Here is a 22078-nt window from a genome sequence, read left to right on the forward strand (position 1 = left end):
TTCCTCAACTTGGGGGCATTATATTCCAAGAATGAGCTGCCATGCAGATACTAGTTTTATGCACTTGTAAAATTTAAGTTTGACTTTTGCTATAATATTACAAAGCTTGCTCAGAGTTTTCTGCTTTTGTAGTGAACTCCACCCTGGTTGTGTTCAAATGTTCACACAGTAGTTCATGTTGAACTGAACCATGGCATTCATGCATTCATGCCATGGTTCTCTGAAAGCCTAGTGAGGCTTTCAGAGAAGCCTCATTAGTGAAATCATTTATGTTCTAAAATGTATACATTTTTTGAATGCTTTTTAGAAACGTTTTAGTTTTTTTTTTTTTAAAGCTGTGAGGATCTGTGTTACAACTGAATACTGATGATCTTGAACAGACTTTGTTTTCTCTGCCATTATGTCATCTGAATCTCAACCTCTATTCACTGACATTGAAAGAAATCATAAATACAGTTTATTGAAAAGCAAACATGTGCTCCCCAACCAGCCACAGATCTTAATCATTACAGCTGACAGTTTTGCTGCAGCCTGCTCCTTATTTGTTGCAAGTAATTACACAAAGTCATCATCGGCATGTAGCAAATAACCTGAGATGGACAAACATCAGGAAGGGCTTTAAAAATTACAAACTAAAAAGCTGTATGCATTGCATACAAGGTGGTAGTAACTGTTTTATGAGTCACACCTGGTGTCATTTTCATCTTATTTCTGGTGGCTCCACAGTAGGGTTGGTTAAATTAGCTCCTCCTGGTGTGTTTGTGGCAGCTGCAGTAAAGTGGTTTGTTTTGGTACCTAATCATATGTAGTGAGCTATATTTTTGAAGCAATCTGTTCAAAGTTTAGCCTAAATTCTTCTTTTTCTTTTTACAATAATTCTGAACGTTGAGCATTTTTCAACATTTCCAGACATTACTGCTTGTTGCATTGTTTGCAGTTCCGCCTTTAATCAGATGAAGAATAACCTGTGACCTCAACTGTAATCAATCTATTGTTTTGCCATCGATGAGGAATCAATATGAATGTGGCATAATTTAATTTTAAAGTGACGCTGAGAGACCAAGTATGCTCTTTTTACACTTAAACTAGTTTATATAAAGCACACAAAAGAGAAAATCCTTCCCATACTTAGTGCTTTGTCTACAACATACCACCAACAAAAACATGCTGCCTTTTGAAAAGGATTCTCATTTCTACTGAAAGCTCATTGGGAATGACTTTATAAATAACTAGTGACCAAATTAAATCCTTTAATGTTTTGTAATAATTAGTGTAGTCCCAATATTTCTCACCCTCCTTGCATGCTCAACTCACAACAGAAAACTACCACTTAAAACTTTAAGAGGACATTTGTTTCATGTTTGACAATTTTAAGACAATAGAGAAAACACATCAGTTGTAAATTAAATCAGTTAATCAGTTGTAAATACACTGACTGGAGTCTTGTTCCTCTGCACCAGTTTCTTCATTTATGCTTTTACAAGCCTGCAAATTAACCTTACCATTCATGTGGATGCAGGTTTCTGATGAGCTGAATAAAAAAGGAAATCAAACTCTTGAACTGGAAGGGAATATATAAAACTGAACCCAATAATTTGAGGAAAACAGTAGATATGCTTATAAAGATAAAAGCCTGATTTTAGTTTAATGAATGAGCCTGAAAGGGCAAAATTGTTTTAAGTAATGCTGTCATTTTATACAAAGTCCTTTTGTTCATGTTTTTATTTGGATCTTTATTCTACAGGACACTTCACTGCTGGTAACAGAATAGGCAACAGTGTTCTGTCTGGTGATCATTTCTTTACAAAATATTAATATTTAGGTCAAATGCACTCCCAGTTTCTGACTATGGATGTCAAACTTTCCAAAAGAGTTTCTTAACTAACTCATAATCACTCTCAGCATCAGAGGACTTGGGTATTGTGGAAAGTTTTGAAGAGATCAGAGAATATTCATATGGTGAATAAAAACTGAATGTTTTATGACTTTCATGTTTCTATTTGTCCTGTAACTGTGACCCCATGAAAAGCTTGTTCTTTTCTTGATAAGCAGCTCAGATTTACCTTGTTGCCTTCAGATTTACTTCTCTGTTATGTATGATTAAATAGATACACTTCATCTTTGGAGTACTGAGTTTCAGCTGGAAGAAAATGCCTGATTCGTATTCATAACTTATCTTTTGAATTCATAGATAATCAATGCCTACTGAGGGATGAAATGAGTTGCTGCAGATACAGCAAGTCAAGCTCAAATCCAAATCTTGCCTCAAAATAGAAAAAGGAAAGTCAGCATATAAATCCACGAGAGGGATGATGGTGGCTGCCTGCTACCTTTAAAGCTCCACCTCTGTGGATGTTGTAAAAAGGGAACTGATATACAACTTGTTGTCTACTTAAGCAAAATACTACAATCAACTCACTACTGTTGCAGATTTAAATTTTGACCATATCACCCACTACCCACCATAAAATCAGAGCTCAAGTGGGATTTATTGTATCAAAAAAAAAGAATGAAAAATGAACTAATTTAGTCTTCTACCTGCAAGAGGAGAATGAACTGGGGGAATCGCTGAATGGGCTTCACCATCAGTCCATACAGAGTTATCCGGTCCACACTAGAGGCCTGTTTCCTCTGAAACCAAAAGAAAAGAAAAAAAATCAGAAGATGCAACAGGTAGTTAGAAACACATAATATTAAAGGAAGGTTTAAGAGAAAATGTTCTATGAGTAGTTTGTTTTTTTTCCTCCATAGACCTTGTGTAGGTGTGCAAGTGGGTGAAATAAGTACAAAGGTCAGGGCCTGTGCCATATGTGGGAGTTCAAAAGATTACTTTTGTCTTGAGTTACTTATATTTCATGGATTACTGTAAGCACATGCAACATGCATTGCTTCTGTCTGACAATGACAGAAGCAAATAATAAGTATATGTTAAGGGGAAGAAAGTGACCTACGATCTTATGCTTATACAAATATCTGACATTAAAATTAAGTATAGTGACTTATTTTTAAGTGGTTGTAATTATGTAGTGTTATACATAAATTATCTATAATACAAAAAAAAAACATTTACCTTACCCTTGGACCTGTTACCAATATATGCCAAGGTTCTAAAGAAGTATGGTTTCAAAACTAATGTAAGGGTCTTACTGTGGTCAGAGAACATGCTGGAGTGGCTGATGCTTTCACTCACTGCTTGAATTACAGGATGAATTGGCACTGGCCTCCCAACAAGCTGTCACGGTCTTTGTGACTTTAGGTTTATATTTAACTTTATTTTGGAATTTCATATTGATTTATATTCTGCTCTCTTGTTTCCTTTTCTCCAGTTTCCACAGTTCAACAGCAGTTACTTGTCTTCCTTCACAGCTGCACCTTGTTTTTAATTAATCACCTGTCCCATGTTCAGTGAACAACTCTCCAGCTGAAAAGTCTTTCAATTAAAACGTTCTTGGTCAAATCACCCTGCTAATGCCACCTGCCTGTTTCCTTGTGTTTGTCTTGTGTATCATTTGGGATTCCTCATCGACCTCCATTTTTGTATTTCATTTATTTTTTTTACTTTATCCTCCTCCCCTCTGCATTTGGGTCATTCTCTTTTCCCCATTATTTGAGATAAGTGTTATGTTAGTTCTGTTTTCCTTAAACCATATGAAGGATGTAGCCCTTTCCAGCAGTGTTCTAGTGTTAGAGGCAAAAAAAGATAAATATTTAGTCCAGGTAATAAAATAATGTTATAATGTAATTTCAACCATCAGCAGAAATAATGGCTTCTTCAATTGAATCCTGTTAAACATTTCTGTTTTACAAATTTCTTCCAATGATCCATCTTCTACAGCTTATCTGAGACCTGGTCATTGGGGCAACAGCTTAAGTAGAGTTTCCCTGACCTCCTTCCCTCTCATTACCTTTTTGATCCAATCTATGGGGGACTCAGAGTTGTTCCCAAAACGGCAAAGAGATTTAATCTCTACTGCAAGGTCTAGTTCTAACCTGAGACCTACTAGCAGTGAGACATGCCCTCAACACTTTCCTAGGAAGTTATCCAGAATGCATGCTTACCAACAAAGGCATGGTCACAGCCCTCCAGGATAGGATGTGTTAAATGTATTTATTTTGTAAAAAGAAGAGTTGACAAGAACGACAAGGTTTTATAGGATTTATCTCTATTGTCTCACAGTTTGATTCTGAGCTGAGGTCTTTCTCCAGATATTATGGTCTCCTCCCACAATTCAAGAATGTTAGATAAAGCTGTGAGTACATGGCTGTTTGCCAGCTTATTGGCCCTGTGATACACAGGCAATCTGTCTGGGATGTACTCTACCTCTTGGAGCATTTCTATTATTTCAAAAATACCATGAAACGTTATTTATAATAATATTCTAATATGTTTTATGTACACTTTGGAACATAGATAGACTTACAAAGAAATATAAATATTGAATAAATTTCTACTAATCTTAACGGCAGTTTTCAAGTTCCAGTATAGTTGAACATCACTGTCTTTTTGGAGTTCTGTTTTTTATAAAGTAGCATGAGAGTATCAAGCTAATTTAGCATGTTAATTAATGAACTGTGGTAGAAAGCCTGAAGGTCACTGATGTACAGACATGCCACTTATGGCTTTACAATTTTAGTTTTAAACAGTATTAACTTAAGGTAAGGCTTCTTCAGTTTCTACACTACGACTGTCTACATGTTTCATGTTGAGAAATATTTCCAAACTGCTAAATTTGTCTATTATTTTGACTGAAGGGAAAAAAATAGAAGTCTGTCTTCAGCTAGCTGACCAGCAGTGTGCAGCAACAGGTGGAAGAGGGAAAGCCTTGTGTTTCTTAACTTATTAAGGCAATGGTACTACGTTAATGCTATTTTAACATTATTAGAAATTATTGGAATAGGTAGTTAATTGAATGATGAATCAATCAATCTAATCAAACAATGCTTTTGATTCAGGCATGAATTTCAGTTTGCCCTGGTTGTTGCTAATTTCAGTATAGTAAATGAAAAAGAAATCATTCAAGGTTGTAAAATATGATATAGATAGGTTTAATAATCATTGGTGACTGTTCAATGTTCAAATTCACAATTAATAGAAAGGCATTATTATCAGTTCTCATTAGGTTATTTTTTTAACAAACCTTCCCTCTACTGCCAGGCCAAAGTTGCACCATGTCCCTCTTTAGAACTTTATTAATTGTCTAAAACAAAGTGCAAATAACTGCTTGAGGACAGTGCAAGTAACAGGCGTTCAAAGTGGCCAGCAGCTATCCAATCAAGAAATCACAGGGTCATACTATGAAGACAGCAATTGCAAAGGTTTCATCAGATTGAGCTGATGTTCAGTGACTGAGCACACAAACTGTTTTTCCCAGGTAACCTCGTAAGCAAAGATGGCCTCTGAGTGGACTCAGTGAAACATTGCAGGAGCACTGAGAAAAACCTTTTTCTCTACGGCTTTCCACCTTTTTAGATGAAAAACATTGGAGTGGTGTCAAGAAGAGATATTGACCATCACTATCTGTTCTTTAGAGGGCAGTTATGTATTGAACAGTCAAGCTTTCCTAACGGAGACAGAATCTAAAATCCAGGCTGGTGCCTCACGTGAAAACAAGAGCAGAATGAACTTACCAGATTACTTGAAACATCAGCTAAATTTCCTTAGTCATTACTAAACCCTTGCTGCGCAATAAGTAAGAGCAAAATGGCCACAGTAATCTGGCAGTGTAAGTCTTTAATGAATGCTTTTAAAACAAATGACTAAAAAAGTGCTACATAAAAGTTCAATGACCCTTGGAAAGACGTTTTATTTTTAAACACGGCTACTAAGCAAAAGAACTAAAGGAAAAGCAGCATTGAGTTAACATTGACACTTTCTTTTCAGAGTCTAGATAAATAGTGTATAATGTCTGTTTTTACAGTTTTGAAGTAAAGAAAAGAAGCAGATTCAGAGAAAATACATACCTCTGAATGCTTTATGTTAATTAGCTTAGTATAGCTTTATAATTGGTGACACACAAAAGTCCCACAAAGAGGTTTTTGTATGGTCCTTGAATTACTCTAGTAATTACTTGAGTAATTAATGTCTTTCTGGCTCAATAAGGTTGTGTGTGTTTTGGATCTGAAAGAAGAAAATTATTTTTGTATAGAGAATAAAATGGTCAATTTAAAAATGTGAGGTAGTTAAAGGATTGCAAGCTATCCTAAAGACAAGTACTAACTCATATTAAACAGAGAATATGAACACTTTTTTTTACCAAGTCTTCAAAAATCTGAATAGCATAAGCTACAAATAAAATGTAAGTGGCCCCATCCTAACAAAATGTGGTAACGTCACCTAAAAGGTATGTAGAAATCCCTTTTACACATAGAGTTTTACGACTGGAATATGTGACATTTGCATGGCACTTTATTTCTCCATGATGTAAACTGCCATAGTTTTTTACAGCTTCAACTAGGCAAAAAGACATTGGTGGCTGCCAGGAAAGGCTCTTGAGTCAGCGCTGGGGAAACTCTGAGAAAGTTCAAAGTAGAGGTCTTCAGGGGAATGGAGCATAAAGTGAAGAGATTACACTGAATATGATTATAACCCAGTCAAAGTGGGTCATAATCATATTCACTGTGGCTGGATCACAGAGCCCTTCTGCAATGTAACAAATCTTGGACTTGCATGACAGTGTGTTTGATACCAGTTCTGTCGCAAAATGATATTCATCCTCTACAGTGAGCCACTAAGAGAATATCTGTTGAGTCTCAAAAACTAGGAAGTGATCTAGAAAAGTTAAATTGTTTTTTTAATCATAGAGTAAAGTAGCGACTCTTTGACCTCGATCTTTTAAAAATAGTCAGTTTGAGAAAAATTATTTGTTGTTTGGGCAGGATATGGATATAACAATTTTGGTATTTCATCATTTGTTTTATACAGCAGCATTCAGCTTCTACGCACCACAAATCTGGAACAATTTGCAGTCCCAGAAAACTGCAAAACAGCCAAAAAACTGTCTTATATCTCGACTACAAACTCACCTGTTTAGAGTTGCTTTTGAAACATAGTCAATGAAATATTAACATTTTGATATGTAGCGATGGTACTTGACAGTTGCTGACTGTGTGTTCTACAACTTTGTATTTGTGGTGTGTTTTTATGATGTAAAGCACTTTGAACTGCCTTGTTGCTGAAATGTGCTTTACAAATTTGACTGAGACAGACAGACAGACAGACAGACCTGTGGTCAGACTGTGTAAGGAAGAAAAAAAACTGGCAGCAAAAATATAGAAAATTGCTAGAAAAATGGCCTTTATAGCCACATTCACTTTCCTTTTAAATTCTTAAAGTGAATCAGATTAAGCTCCATTAGCTGAATTTTTCTAACAATACACAATATGTATCAAAAATAAGGTTTTCCAATGATAGAAAATGTATGTATTGTGAAGGTGTTTGAATTTCTTTATATAATGGATGGCAGAATTAGTTAACATTTATGAAAATAAATAATAATAAGAGCTGAAATAATAAGTTTCTACTCACAAAGCAAAATGTTAGCCATGATACATTCTACAAATGTAAAATGCTTATAAAATGGATTTCTGATCATGTAATTGACCTTACGGAATAAATTTGCATTTGTTACCAGGCAACCTGAGAGTACTGCAAGAAGCATTGGCATTTACCAGCAAAATATTCCACTGATGGCATGTCCCTTAAATGCTAATTTGAGGTAAAAAAAAAAAAAAAAAGGTGTAACCTATAGTACCAGTTATACCTTTGGGCACCTCAACCCACTGAACCCAGAGAATTCAAAATGGGTAAGATGTCACCAGCAACTTCAATAGTAAAAAAAAAAAAAAACAGTAAAACATCAGCAAATTCTTTCAATTCTATATGATGGATAGTGACTGTTTAAATTAAGGTAATTGGAAAAGTTTGATCTTTGAAATTACAGTATGTCTCAATAGAACAATACAATGGCCATCTTGTTTGCACCTTAAGTCAGTTTTTAAATCAGTTTCAATTTATCTTGCATGTACATACAGTAGAAAACTGATGTTCAATGGAAAAAGATGCATTTTCAGAAAAAGCACAAATGTTCACAGATTTAAAAACAATATTTTTGAATAACTTTGAGCTTGTTTAAAATATGTTCACAGTCTATATAAAACAATGAACAAAGTGTACATGATATCCGGGCTGCCTGCAGAGAAACCAACTCAAACTCAAAGTCCATGAAGGTGAGTGGTATTTTTTTTTTCCATACTGCAGAAGCCCTTTTTGAAATGGTATTTCAAATGTTCTACTGGAATTTAATACAAAATTTTTATATTTTCCTATTTTATTCCATGTTCCCCTGCTGCCAACCCTGTGATAAAAGGTAATTGTTCCACTCAAAAATTAAAAAAAAATTTTTGGCAGATAAAGTTTTACCAAAAACTACATTGCCTCTCTCCTGATTTCATCAGTTCTTTAATAGTGTTTCTCCACAACCAGAGAAACGATGTCACAAGAAACTTTTTTATGTTTTAATAAAGTAAAATTACGTTTTGCTTTGGAAATGTTCTGATAGATTAATGCTGTACATTTACAAAAATACTGATCAGCTTTCATGGGTTAATTTTAAGCTATTTAAGAAACTATGACACAACAACAACAAAAGCATAAATATATTTAAACATTTCATCCTTCCTTTCAGTATATTTTTCTTAATTATCATATTAATTTCAACCTTTTTTATCAATTTTGCAGATATGAAGAACAATTAGCTACATATGAAAATAAATCTTCATTTATATATCATTTCAAGAAATGTTGACACTAAAAATAACCTTAAGAAAAACGTTTTTTGCTTTCCATATTGTGATTTCATTTTTTTTCATTTAAGATGTTTGTAGGTTAAAATGACCAGAAATCTAACATTTAATTTCTTTAATAGGTAAAGAAAGTTAAATCTAACTAGGTCTTTTAACTTTTTGTTTATCGTGACTATAGTCTGTGACTATACATATTATAATACACATATTAGGTAACTGTTATTGTCAACATGCTTTAACACACATCTGAAAACCATGTTTTCAAGGCAAACCTGGGTAAATATAGACCTTTTCACAAGAAAAAACATAACAGTTATACATGACCATATTTTGATTTTCATTCCCAAAAGAAACTAGTATAAGCCAGTTTTGGAAAGCGAATACTTTCAGGCATTTTGGATGAAAGCTTAATGCCAGATTTTAAATTCCTTCCAACAGGGCTGTCAGATACCCAGCATTGTCAGCTGTGTAGTTCTGTCAAAACACAAAACAACCTAATTTTTTTTGTCAGAAATAAACCTAGTGCAAATCAAAGAAACACAGTGATAAAATATTTTTAATAAGAAATTTAACAGGAGATTGCACCCATTCATTCCACACTGGAGAGAAACATTGGTTAAAAATTGTGGAAAACACAGTAATCCTAAAGATCAGACTGCTGAAGTAGTTGCTCTATTGAAATGTGCAAAATTGTAGCTTTTAGCACAATGCCACTTACTGGACTGAATGTGGGTCTTAATTTAAAATGTTTTCATCCAAAAGAAAGTCTTTATGACACTGACAAGTGGACACTTGAGCAATGTTTATACTAAAATTATCACAATGACCTCAAAGTTAAAAAGGGTCTTCTGAGTGTGTCCTGTGTCTATTGCTCTATGGTAATTCCTTGATATAAATAACATAGCCTACATATGTTTGATTATGGTTGGATGAATGCCATTAGGGGGAAATGTAGACTTTTTCTTGTGACTCTTTCATAAGCTTGTATAAGTGGGATTTTTCTGAATTTTGTAGATGTATCACCTATCTGTTAAACTTAACATTGAGCTGTACGCTAATGCTTGAAAAGTTTAGATCTTGATATTGATTCTCTAGGTTGGGGCTTGAAAAAAAGCTAAACAGAAACTAAAAATATAAACTTGACAAAAATTATGTAGAAATTCAATATAGTGCAAAAAGAAATATATTCACCTTTAGAAATTCCAAGAATGCCGGTTTGGACATGCATGCCTTTTTAATGAGAGCCATTGCATTGGTGAAGTTGTTCACATAATCACTGTACACATCCAGCACCATGGACTTAGAAAACTGTAAAAGAAAAGAGAATATGATTAATAAAAAATATATATATAGTAAATATCTTACAGCACCAGAATCATTGTTTAGATTTACAACATGTATAGTTTTCTAATAACATGCAGAGTCATATAATTTCCTCTGACTTATATATGCTTGGCAAAAAGAGGCCATAAGATGAAAATAAATCATTTGTTTTTCATCCTAGTTGTTGAAACGGTAAACAAATATCCCTCCCGATCCATTTAGGATGGTGCACAAAGAAGAATGAGGTGGGAGACTGTGTGGGAGTGCAGCTGCGTGTGACTGTTCTGTGGTAAATATCTATTCTCCCTCCACAATTACACCTACGCCAGGCGCCTGATAGCGACAATATGAGGAGTAATGGGAAATTGGCAAATCAGATGAAGGAATTAACCCTCTTTTCTCTAAGTTTCCCTTAGGACCCTGCTGGCTCAGATATTACTGCAGACTCTGCAGGTAGAAGTAAAAACAGGAGCAGCCCAAGCTGGGCTGTATACTGTCCTAGCACTTCTACTGTCAACTGGGCTTCATTAGATAAACAGTAGGTCTTAGAATATAAATGGAACAGCACAATAACACCCAGCAAAAAATAATAATAAAACAACTCCTTCTAATAGGCAAATAACGAGCAAACCATATGGATGAACACACACTGCAGAAGCTTGAGCACTGCTAAAAATTGTGACAGCATATATCCCTGAGACCATTTGATGCATTGGAGATATTTATCATGCTTGTAATTGATTTTGTTTGGGGTAAACTATGTCTGTTTGCTCATCATTACTGAGCTAACAGAGACGTAGCAATGAGACCCAATAGGATACAGTAGGGAAAATATGACCGACTCTTCCCAGAATAAAGACTGATGTAATTTACAGCCAAATATCCAAAGGTCTTTATCGACATTTACAGCTGGTATTTTTTCCCCCTCAGTGTCTTGCAATAAATTAGGCTAAATTAATCCTGTGTTTGGTCACTTAGCATAACCAAAGTTATTTCACTTTGCTATAAACCAGTATTTTTTCACAATTTTTATTGTTTTTAACAATTTTCTTACAATAGTTCAGCTGCTATTTTGGCCCAATCCTTGTGACACAGCTCTTTTAAATGACTCCGTTTTCTAGGTCACCTTCCTTCCACACACCTTTTCAGCTCTGCAAGCAAATTTCCTTTGATACCACCTACAAAGCAATGACTTTGTTGTTCTTGAGCCACCTTGTAACTAATCTGATTTGATACCAAGGTTCACAGTTCACTTAAAAGACCCTTTTATGATCAAGCTTTAACTTTCTGACAGATGTCTTGAGATGTTTCTTCAGTATTTACACATATTATTCTTTCATCCTAAGGCCATCATGATGCATCAGTCCAAACTGCAGCAAAGCTCCCTCATAGCATGTTATCAACCCCATACTTTTCAGCTGATGTGGTGTTTGAAGGCTTAAAAATGTAATATATTTTCTATCAGATGTAACAATGGTCATTATAACCAAATACTTCTTATTTTATCAAACCACAGGAAGTGTTTCTAAAAAATAAGGTTTTTTTCTTCTTGGACATCTACAAACTTCAATATTGCTTTTTATGGGTCTTTTGGAGAAATGGCTTTTTCCTCGCTGGGTGTCCTTTCAGCCCTTCTCTACTTTGATGTCAGATTGTGAAAGCATAAATTTTGTGTCTTTTTTTAGTACAGTATATGTACATATCTGGCATCATCTGTACCAACACATGGGTCAAGATGTGAACGAACAGTGTAGTTTCTGTAATGTATACTGACCGAGGCAACAAACAAGTCCCCGATTTTCTCACTGCTGTCCCACTCTGCCACACGGGAAGCCAACGCAATCTGGAACATGGAGTGACACTGTGTGATCTCTCTGATTCGGTGGAAAATGGGCCGGATCTTCCTTGGACTCAGTATGCGAGGCTCTGTCTCCATCAATGGTCTATGGTACTCCTGGTGAGAATGAGGAAGAAAATTGTAATCATAGATTGATGGGCATAAGCATTTTTGGCCAATCACTTCTTCAAAATTTAGAGCCAGAATTGCAATGGAAGCAAAAACATCAGTTGATGGTTTTTCACAGAAGGGAAAAGTGTTGATCTCCTCATGAATTTTCTCTAACCCACCACTGTAATTTACAAGCAGACACAAGGAACATCAGAAAGCAGCACCAGAAACCATTCAGCTATATTGTGGTGTTATACATTATTGAACATTTCCAATTGTTCAGGATCTCTTTTGTATCCAAATCATGTCATGTGTCTGGAAACAGTGCATTTTCGTTACTACTTGGCTGCTCTATTTGAATCACAAAAAAAAAAAGTTTTAAAAGCAATGAACTTCACAAAAAACCTGAAAATTAATGCCAACCCCTAACAAAGGCAGGACATTCTATCTTGACAATGAAAAGTTCTATTGCACACAAAGCAACCATTGATTGTAGTTAATTCTATTTCACTGGGCTTTTTTTTAATTTTTCAGTGATGATGAGATAAGAGGTCTCCTTTTCCTTTTTATCAAGGGAGATTAAAGAGGAGCGACTGCATCCCCATTGTGCAAGCCTGACAGCCTCTCTTTCTCTGCATCAGCATGAAGCCCCCTCCAAAAAAGCATAGGTATTTTATCAAGATTATTTATGCACAGACACCTTCATAATTTGATGAATATCTCTGCTTCTCTTTTCAGTGTAATTCACAGTGGCTAAACTGTGAAGATATTGCATGTGGCAGGAGAGGACAGGAGGACTAAACAGCTCACCTGCAAGATCCTCCTGAGAGATTCCAGGTAGCTCCGCTCGCTCTGAATGATGGAGCCAAGGATATGGCGCCTGACAACCTGCGTGGACAACAGATCAGTCAGGAGCTCAGGCTCTAACAGGACATGATTGGGCTGCGGTGTGTGGCATGCTTTCAGTTAAGCACGGCACCGGTTGATGGATTACACCATAATCATGTGTTAGTCCCAGGAGAAAAAGACTCGGAGGAGTCGGTCTGTTTGAACGAGCTGAATCACTGGAGGTGCTGTGACATGAAAGCAGCTGTTCTAGCTGTGTTAAAACACACTGCTTTTACAAACAAGATCAGGAGTTTAAAGCAAACAGATATTAAAAATATTGAATAACAAATTACTTCTTTAACAGCCTGAAGCATAATCCTAAGGCTACTGAGTACTGAATTGGTTATAGGCATGCATACACCATTGAAAGCTATTGTCAGAGAGCACATTTTGATGAGTCTCTCACTTGTGCTTGTGTGTTACAGGCTCCCAGGTGAATGGTGTTGATTAGGACTAGAGGTAGCTGGACAGTGTGGGTAGAAAAAACTATGTCATATTAACCTCTACCTAGGAGTCCCACTTTTCATCTGGGTTTTTTTGTGCTTTAATTGTACAGAATGTTCCTTATGGTGTTTTTTAAGCAAACATATAATAACTAGTCGCCTCCAATGCTATATACAAGGTACAGAGTTTGTGTAGTTTATGGGTGGAGACTCAATTTTTGGATGAGTATGAGAGATAGAAAGTCCTGATCAAGACTCTATGATTCATTTTAACTTTGGAAGAACAATAATGTGTATCAAATACAGTAAATATGTAGACTATACAACAAGACATTGTTAACAAGACAATGTTAAGAAAAATAGACAGGACGCTTCATGTACGTAGCATCAGAACAATAAATAGATTTTCTTCATCCTTTTTTTTCTTTTGAACAAGCAATCATGTGAGCAGGTTATATACTCTTTCTGGAAACCGATTAAGCTGAACACAATAAACAGAGGTTTGACTCTAGTTTGTTTTTAGACTTGGCTTTGTACCAACACTACTTGTGTTTGGGTGCAAATAGACCCTTTCACTACTTTCACCACATGTTGGAAAGCCCTACTTTCAATTTACCAAAGTGACAAGCCTCCCCCGAACAATATACTCTACGAAACATTGCACGTTTTACTGTTCTTTAGCTTTTCTAGTCAAACTACTAGCTTCTAAGCTGTTAACAAGTGTAGCTGTTATAGATTTTTATGGATGATGGGGTTGCTGTCAGCTGCACCTGGTGGTTGGTCAACCCTTCTGGCATGGGGCTCAGTTGCGGGGGAGGATGCTTCACTTCTGACACAGCCACATCCAGGTATCCAGCATCATCCTCCTCCTCTGCAGATTTCAGAAATGAAAAAAAGGAGAGCAGTGTCAGATTGTTGCTGTGTCTGAGTAATGTGTGCGTGTGCGTGTGTGTGTAACAGAGAATGTGACAAGGACAGAGAATAACAGAAAGGCAGCCTTCAGATCTCAGAGCAGCTGGAGACACAGTGACACGCTAAGTTTATTACCTCTAAAATATGAAGAAACTTCTGAACTCTCTGAAGAATAAAAAAGGGAGAGAGCAGAGGAAATGTGAGATAGAGAGAGAAAGAGAGAAGTAAAGAACATGCAAAGGAAGAAAATTCAGGGCAATACTGTATGTAGGAGTAAATCAGGCACAAAAGCAATCCAACACATTCTTATCTCTGCATTGGCACAACGGCATATAACTGTGAAAATCCCCAATTCACCCATAGCCATTAAGACACAGCAGAAGGTTTCATTAGTCCAATTAAAGCCTTTAAATTTATAACAGAGGATTTTTGGATGAAACATACAAAGCAATGAAGATTTCAGGCGATCAATACCTAAAAATAGCAGCACTGTCCTTCCTATCCTTTGTGTGATGACTTAAAGATGTGTTCCAGGCATGAGTCTGCCATCTATCTTAATGATGCTGCTATCCATTCATTGATGCGGATCTGTCTATACTGTAAGGTTCCTGAAACACAAGCTCCATGATACCACATGGGATGTTTTCTCTCTTGCACACCAGAAACTTTTCTCACCCACACTCCCACCCCATCTTACTTGAAATTGCAAAAGCTTGTCTTTTTCATTTATTTTAAATATAATCAGTAAGATCTCTTCTTCCACAGTACTTTCATGTTTGCCTCAAGGGATTTCTGAAAAGAAAAAAAAACAGACTTTCTACCCCAACCATCTTAGATACTCCTATTCGGCTTGGCGAAGCTGGATTTTTACCCAAGTAAACTGTCTTTTATGTTATAAAAGCTCCAATGAATTTTAAAGCATCTACAGATTCCTTTAGAAATTACACAACGTTCTATAGTCATAACTCAAGAGCAGCAAAGTTTTAAAAATTTCCTCAATTACCCATTTGATCTTTTCTCTGCAGGAATGACACTTTTCTCATGACGGCTATTTTGGTCCTCTCGAGTCCATCCTTCGTTCCAGTTCTTGCCGCCCTCATGAGCTGCTGAACCTGGTTGCGTGGAGCACACAGAGACAACAAAGGAGCATCAGAGCTGGAGGGAAGTGCCATGTTGCGGTGGCTTGATAACCTACGGTGCTCCTCCGGAGAGAGACAGAGAGAAGTGGCGCTCAGCAGGCTCATCATGAGCCTCACCATCTGCGACTCCCCTGTGGGTCGCTGTACGGCTTTCTAATCAGAGAGCCTGTGAGCATATCATGGAAAGATTATGGTAAGAGAGGGAGATCCACATCAGCTGCCTTGCGTGGGAAAAATTCAGCTGACCACAAACTCCACCCTGAGCATCGCAGAGGCCATGCAACCAGACTCCACAGACCAAGAATACACTCAGGGGAGTAGTATTTTTAAATGATGCTACTCCGAGAAAGTAGGTCAAAAAGTGGTAGCAAGTTGCACTGATGTTTATGGAGGCAAACACGCAGACTATTATTAAATAATTAATGAGTTTCATGAATTTGTCTTGATATTAAACAAGGCAGGGAAACATAAAACGGGAGCCTAACAGGCCGATCAATAGTCTCAAAGCAAAGCCACAGAGCAGAGGAAGAGCTAAGAAGGATGGCACAGCGAGCCAATTAAGCCATTGTGTCAGCTGAGCATAACAGATTGCATTTATCAGCTCTGGGTGATCATCAATCCTGTAGTTAAACACATAGCAGAGGGAGTTGAGTTCCGCTATGAAATTATGTGACACAAAGTGGGCTTCGAAAGTGTACACAGCCCAATTAAAATTACAGCCTTTTGAGACTTAAAAAAAAGAAATGTAATCCACCTTTGGTGTGACATATGTTGTGTATAATTAAAACAAGAAAATCTAATAAATGGGTTATTTGAGAAACTATTTGAAAAGAAGAGCTGCAACAACTTGCTTTCATAAATGTTTACACCTTAAAACTAACAACCTTGGAAAATTCTCCATAACTACCAGACTGAAACATGTCTTCTTCCAAGTCTTCATCCAAAATATTTCAGTCCAATCCTGTTCTGTTCTCAGCAGTTGGAAAGCTTTACATTTTCTCTCATGAAGTTATTCTTTTACTGACTTGGATATATGTCTGGACTCTAATAGATACCTGAAGGTCTTAAGTAAAAGAAACACAGAAATTTTTCACTATTCAGAATTTTATGCAATTTAACAAATAACAAATTTTCACTCCTAAGAATAATAATGCTACTACCACTACACACAATGTTCCATTTGTAATGAGCAGTATTGTTTCTGTGCCAAACATACCAAAACTTTGTTTCTTTCAGACAAACTGTCCTGTGGAGATTTTAGCCAGATCAAGATGTCCCCTTTGATATATAAGCATTCTGTTTTAATAAAGCCCTTCTTCTTTGTTCAGATATATGAAGAACACATGAGATTCTTGTCACTTGCAGAACAGTGTGAATATCTGCTGTTTTTTCACTGTTGCCATCTCTTCACTGAAACTGATGAAAGGTTTTTTCACAGAAAGAAAAAAAGAATGCTGAACTGAGTTTCAGTGCATTTGCAATTATGCAGTCAGATTATTTAACCTAGTTTAATTCTTACTGTACAGTATATTTTTCCCTTATAGATTCACTTGTTTTTCATTTGCATTGTATAGAATATATATCACACTGAAGGTAGAAAATCTTGGAAATTGTTCAGGGCAACTGTAACTATGTTCCGTTGCTGCTTGGGGTTATACCTTGATGTCATAGTTGTGCTTTCCAGACAGCCTCATAGCCAGTTCACGTTTGGTCCTGGCACACCGCTCCCTCAGCCGATCCACTTCAGGTGAGAGCTACAGGGGGATCGGATGGGGACGGGTGGGCACAGGTGCATGGAGTGTTAAGCCACAAAAGCCAAAGGGAAGAGGAAAGCAAGAAAAAGAAACCAGAAGAGGAAAGGTATGCAAAGTCATCAAGGGGAATGAAAAGCCGAGAAACACTGGGAATTAATCACAAGCGCAGAGAGTGAAAGCTCGGAGCACTGCTGTGGTCAAAGGCGTCGTGTCTAATGGTCGCTGATTTATGTAGGGTTCAGAGTGGCTGCAAGCAGTTTGGAGCAAATATTAACTAAACAAACTTTACTGCAGCTCTTCCAGGTTTCTTAAACAAGAACTTCGGCTTCACCGGGTGAAAAATTAATTGGGCGAAACTAATTAAAAACAATGTGTTTCTGATGAAGGCTGCTGGACTCTAATAGTTGAGCTTTTTTTCATTAATTGTAAAATCCAGCACACCTGAATTCTTCCTTTTGTTCAGCGGTCTGAGACAAACCTGCCAACAGAACGGTGGGGGCATTTTTCACACCGCACCTCAGTGTAATTACCAAGCAACTCATTTTCCCTGTCCCACATCAAGAAGAATTTTTGTTACCTCTGGCCTCATTTGTTTTTCACATTATTAGTTCAACTCTGTATCCTCTTAGATTACAGTAGAGTATTAACCATGCAGAAACACCTTCAATGTTCAGGTTTGAATGAAAGCAGGTATAAATCTATACATTAGTAATGACTCAACTACAGATTTCCCATATGTCTGCAGTGATGAAGCCACATTTAAAGCTTCTGGAGCATAAAGAAAATGCAGCACAATGTCAATGTGCACACAGTGCCATCATGTGGAAGCGGCACACTGTGGAGCATCACAGTGATTACCAGCAGTCTTGGCAGAAAAGAGGCAAGGGAATCTGTGGCTTTTCAAACAGAAATGTCTCATGTTTACTTTCATCTCACAATGCTCGCTTAAAACTTGACAGCCTTTTATGCATTTTTCATGTCCTTTACCACTTCCTTCCACTTCTATACATTAATAAAGAGTACTGCAAAAGAGAGGCAGCGAATGAAATATTCTCCTTGATATTGTTTTAAGTGCTGAAAAACCGACCCAAACAACCTGGCCTGTCTGTGAGCCATATACACAGATATCAGGAATGATTTGACATGGGGTCTACCTTGCTCCTTGCCGGCAGCTTGGCGTCGTTATCAGATTGCTCATCATAGCTCTCAAACTCACTGGAGCTCCACCCGTTGTTTGCCTCCAAAGGACCACTCTCTCTTTGGACATCTTCATAGATCATGTCTGCTGAACACACAAACACACAGCAGGTCAGGGGCTGCAGGTTGGAGGTCATGAGAGAGCAAACATTTGAGGCAAACACAATTCTGCAGCCGCCGACCTTCATCAGGGGAGAGAGGTTCCTCGCTGGGAACGTCATCATAGATCACCTCTAACGAAGCCTCTGGTGCTCCTACTTCTGTGTCAGCCGCACAGATAGACAAAAAACAGAAGAAACAAAAAGTTTCATCAAGTTGCACAAACACATGAGTTTTGCTTTTTAGCTTCAATCGTTTTTGCAGTGGCATTCTAGGACTTTCTGTTGATAGATCAAAATGTTATTGCTCTCAAGAGGAAAAACACAAAGACATTCACATGCAGTTTTTCTCTTGTCTGAATATTTTGAGGCAGAACAAAATATATTTGCTTTTGCTAGAAAAGAACCTAGACCTATGAATACACTCACTGGCCACTTTATTAGATACACCTTGCTAGTACCTGCTTTCATTTTTAGTGGTATAGATTTAATAAGCTGTCAGAAATATTCCTCAGAGATCATTTATGCAGTTGCTGCAGATTTGTCAGGTCAGCTACACATCCATGATTCAAATCTCCCATTCCACCACATTCCAAAAGTGCTTTATTTAACTGACAGCTGGTGATTGTGGAGCCCACTGGAGTACAGTGTGGAACATATTTTATTGTTTTGTTCAAGTTCAAGATCTTATGAGCTTCAGAAAATGTGTACACCATGGTCATAAAGAAACGGACATCCACAGGTAGGCTGCAGTGTTTAAGCAATGCAGCCTAAGGCTACGGAGCCTATAGTGTCCCAGGAAGCTATTACCAACAGCATTATTGCAACAACAGCAGCTTGAGTCACTGATTCAATGCAGGGTGGATTCATTCTTTCATGTTGTTTACATCCAATTCTGAGTTTTCCAAACTGAATGTACTCATCTGACCAGACAGTTTTTTTCCAGTCTGTTTTGCCCAATTTTGGTGAATCTATTCAAACTGTAGCTTCAGTTTCCTGCTTTCAAATTAAAGGAGTGACAGCTACTATGATGTTTTGCTGCTTTCTGCGCCTAGGTTTAAACTGAATGAGGTTCAACTCAGTTTAAATTTAAATGTATGAATTTAAATGCATTCTGTTGTGACCCTAGTTATAATACAATACAGTCAGCTTCAGTTTATAATATAACTCATTAAAATATTTATAAGGACGTCCAACTGATTGCATTGAGTCATTGACTTTGCTCTAAGATCCACTATAGAGTAGGGATGTGGAAAACATGGAAACAGCAACGTCTGGTTTCAGGTACTGAAGGAAGGTAGCTATATTTTGTTCAAGCTACTGCCGCCTTATTATCATCTCAAAGCGGTCTGCACATTCTGCTCTGAAAATTTACACGAACAAAGCATTTTTCATCTGTATAATGGCCACACAATGGATATTTCATCTTTCCTGGACCATTTTCTGTAAGCCAAAGAGATAGTTATGCCTGGAATTCCCACTAGATCAGATGTTTAAGAAAAATATGGTTAAAATCTGTCAAGTCCCAACAACCACACATCATTCAAAGTCACTTAAATCACTTTTCTTCCCCATTCTGATTCTGTGTACTTCAACTCGTCTTCCCCACGTCTAGAAGCCTAAATGTGTTGAGTTGTTGCAACATGATTGGCTGATTTGCTATCTGTTTTAACAAGCATTTGAATAGATGTACCTAATTAAGTGGCCAGTCGCTTTATTTAAAGGTTCTTGTCCTTAGGGAGATCAAGCACATCTCTTGTGGATGTTGCTCTAACGGCTTTGTCCACGTGACTTAACAAGATTGTATCCAGCTTGTTTGAGCTATTGACCCATTCCATCTCCATGCCTGGCAGGATTTGTCATTAACTGCTTTGAGAGTGTTTCAGCCTAATTTACCTCAGTGAGCTTTATTGATTTGGTTTTAAACACTGATTTGTCTACACACTCTTCTAAGCTCTGAACAGCAACAATCACCGTTTTTAATTAATCTTACTGGAGACGTGCTTTCCTGTTGTGGATTATTCAGACTAAAATTCTAAAGGACCTTGAAGAAACCCTTGGGGAAGAAAAATGTATGTTAAAATATTGTTGTTGTTTTCTCATAATTGAAAAAAAAACACATTTCTTTTCATATATTTCCACCTAGTTGTGCAGTCAGAAAGGTGTCAGCAGAAAGAGGAAAGCAACTGAATTTAGGAGGCCCAGAAATTCTACTGGTCCCCTGAGGAACATCGCTTGTTCCTTCAAGTTTTGTGAGGAGAAAGTTCTTTGCTGTCCTTGCATAGTTTATTCAGCTTTATATGGCAGCACAGTAACACTAGGCTGACATACTCCATCATAATAAATATAACTAATTGTTATAAATAGAAAAGAGAGAAGCATTTACAAATCAATGTCAGAACATCACAATCTCATGTGTCATGACCACATTCAAGGACTGAAGGCAAATGATTGCTTCTTCAAACAGGAATCACTTCATTATTCATAATGAACCATCTAAAGTATATTTGATCAATGTGAAAAACTCTGACAGCATGTAGAACCAATTTGCACAAGCTGGCAAGTTATTATTATGCAAAATACATTCTGGACTCTGATGTTTAAAGACTAAAATTACAAAGCAGAAAGTAAAAAAACATTAATACAAGAGAAAGATTTCTCATTAGATTTTACCCTGTGTTAAGTTAGTTTGCTTTTCCCTTTTTTTGCTTCATAAATATAGATGGCAGAAAGAAAGGTTTTATATAATTTTGAATTTTCAACTACTTTGTATGAGGAATTCTGTGTATGAAAATCATCAGAAGAGGAAGACATTAAAAAAATGTTGTGCAGTATTGCTCCTTTGCATCTCTCATTTCTAAGCCGCTTTCAAATAACGGCAGCCCTGCTGACTGAGTCAAAATCCAAAAGCAATTTTCCCCATGGAAATGGATCTCTATTGATCCTCATCCTGAATTAATTGTATTCATGTCATGTCTGCACAGAAATCAAATCCCAACAAAACACAGGTGTGTTTGAGTCATTGTTTGCTGTGTTGATGTGTATTCCTATATATGTGTGTATATGATATTCATGTTTTTTTCACTGCAGTAATCAACTGCAGTTACACACTGACCCCGGATGTATAATGTGGTGTTGTTGCCAGCTTTGATCAAAGTTGGACCATGCAATGTGTATTGCCAACTGGTGCACAATTTTCACTGCCAGTTTCTATATGGTGTGGCCACAGTATTGTTTACGTATCTCTGGAGGTCCAATTGGTTTTCCATCAGATCTGTCCACAGTGCGAACACTATAATACATGAGTGGAATGAGCCTGAATCCCAGGGCAAGCTTACAGTAGGCTTAATCTTTCTGGCCTGATATTAAACCCTTTAACTGCAATATAAGGTACATCAGTTCAGTGCCAGTATAATTTTGTTTGGTACCTTCAGAGATGTCCTTCGAGTCAGAGCTTTGCTGAACGGTTTCTTTGCTGTGATCTCCTGAATCAGACAGCGGCACCACAGGAAGCTCCTCTCCCAAACGACGATCTGATGCACTGGGCTCGGCTGCTGCTGCTGCTGCTGAGACC

At 37.0% G+C, this 22078-nt stretch overlaps 1 protein-coding gene across 9 annotated transcripts in view; it reads right to left on the bottom strand.

Annotated features, from left to right (window-relative positions):
- The window catches only part of arhgef10la (Rho guanine nucleotide exchange factor (GEF) 10-like a), a 128328-nt gene that overhangs the window by 84272 nt on the left and 21978 nt on the right, over nt 1–22078 (bottom strand). For 3 of the 9 annotated variants that reach the window (XM_028003007.1, XM_028003012.1, XM_028003006.1), the window contains 11 exons: nt 21933–22078; nt 18589–18666; nt 18364–18494; nt 17114–17209; nt 15320–15428; nt 14452–14481; nt 14175–14275; nt 12884–12961; nt 11900–12079; nt 9994–10110; nt 2539–2631 (listed from right to left, as the gene is read on the bottom strand). In XM_028003007.1, coding sequence (XP_027858808.1) covers nt 2539–2631; nt 9994–10110; nt 11900–12079; nt 12884–12961; nt 14175–14275; nt 14452–14481; nt 15320–15428; nt 17114–17209; nt 18364–18494; nt 18589–18666; nt 21933–22078 — 1159 coding nt within the window. The remainder of the gene's footprint in view (nt 1–2538; nt 2632–9993; nt 10111–11899; nt 12080–12883; nt 12962–14174; nt 14276–14451; nt 14482–15319; nt 15429–17113; nt 17210–18363; nt 18495–18588; nt 18667–21932) is intronic. The other 6 variants (XM_028003010.1, XM_028003009.1, XM_028003008.1 and 3 more) reach the window with 6 other exon arrangements.

Source organism: Xiphophorus couchianus, chromosome 20, assembly GCF_001444195.1.
Source record: "Xiphophorus couchianus chromosome 20, X_couchianus-1.0, whole genome shotgun sequence".
In the NCBI taxonomy this organism is placed as follows: domain Eukaryota; kingdom Metazoa; phylum Chordata; class Actinopteri; order Cyprinodontiformes; family Poeciliidae; genus Xiphophorus; species Xiphophorus couchianus.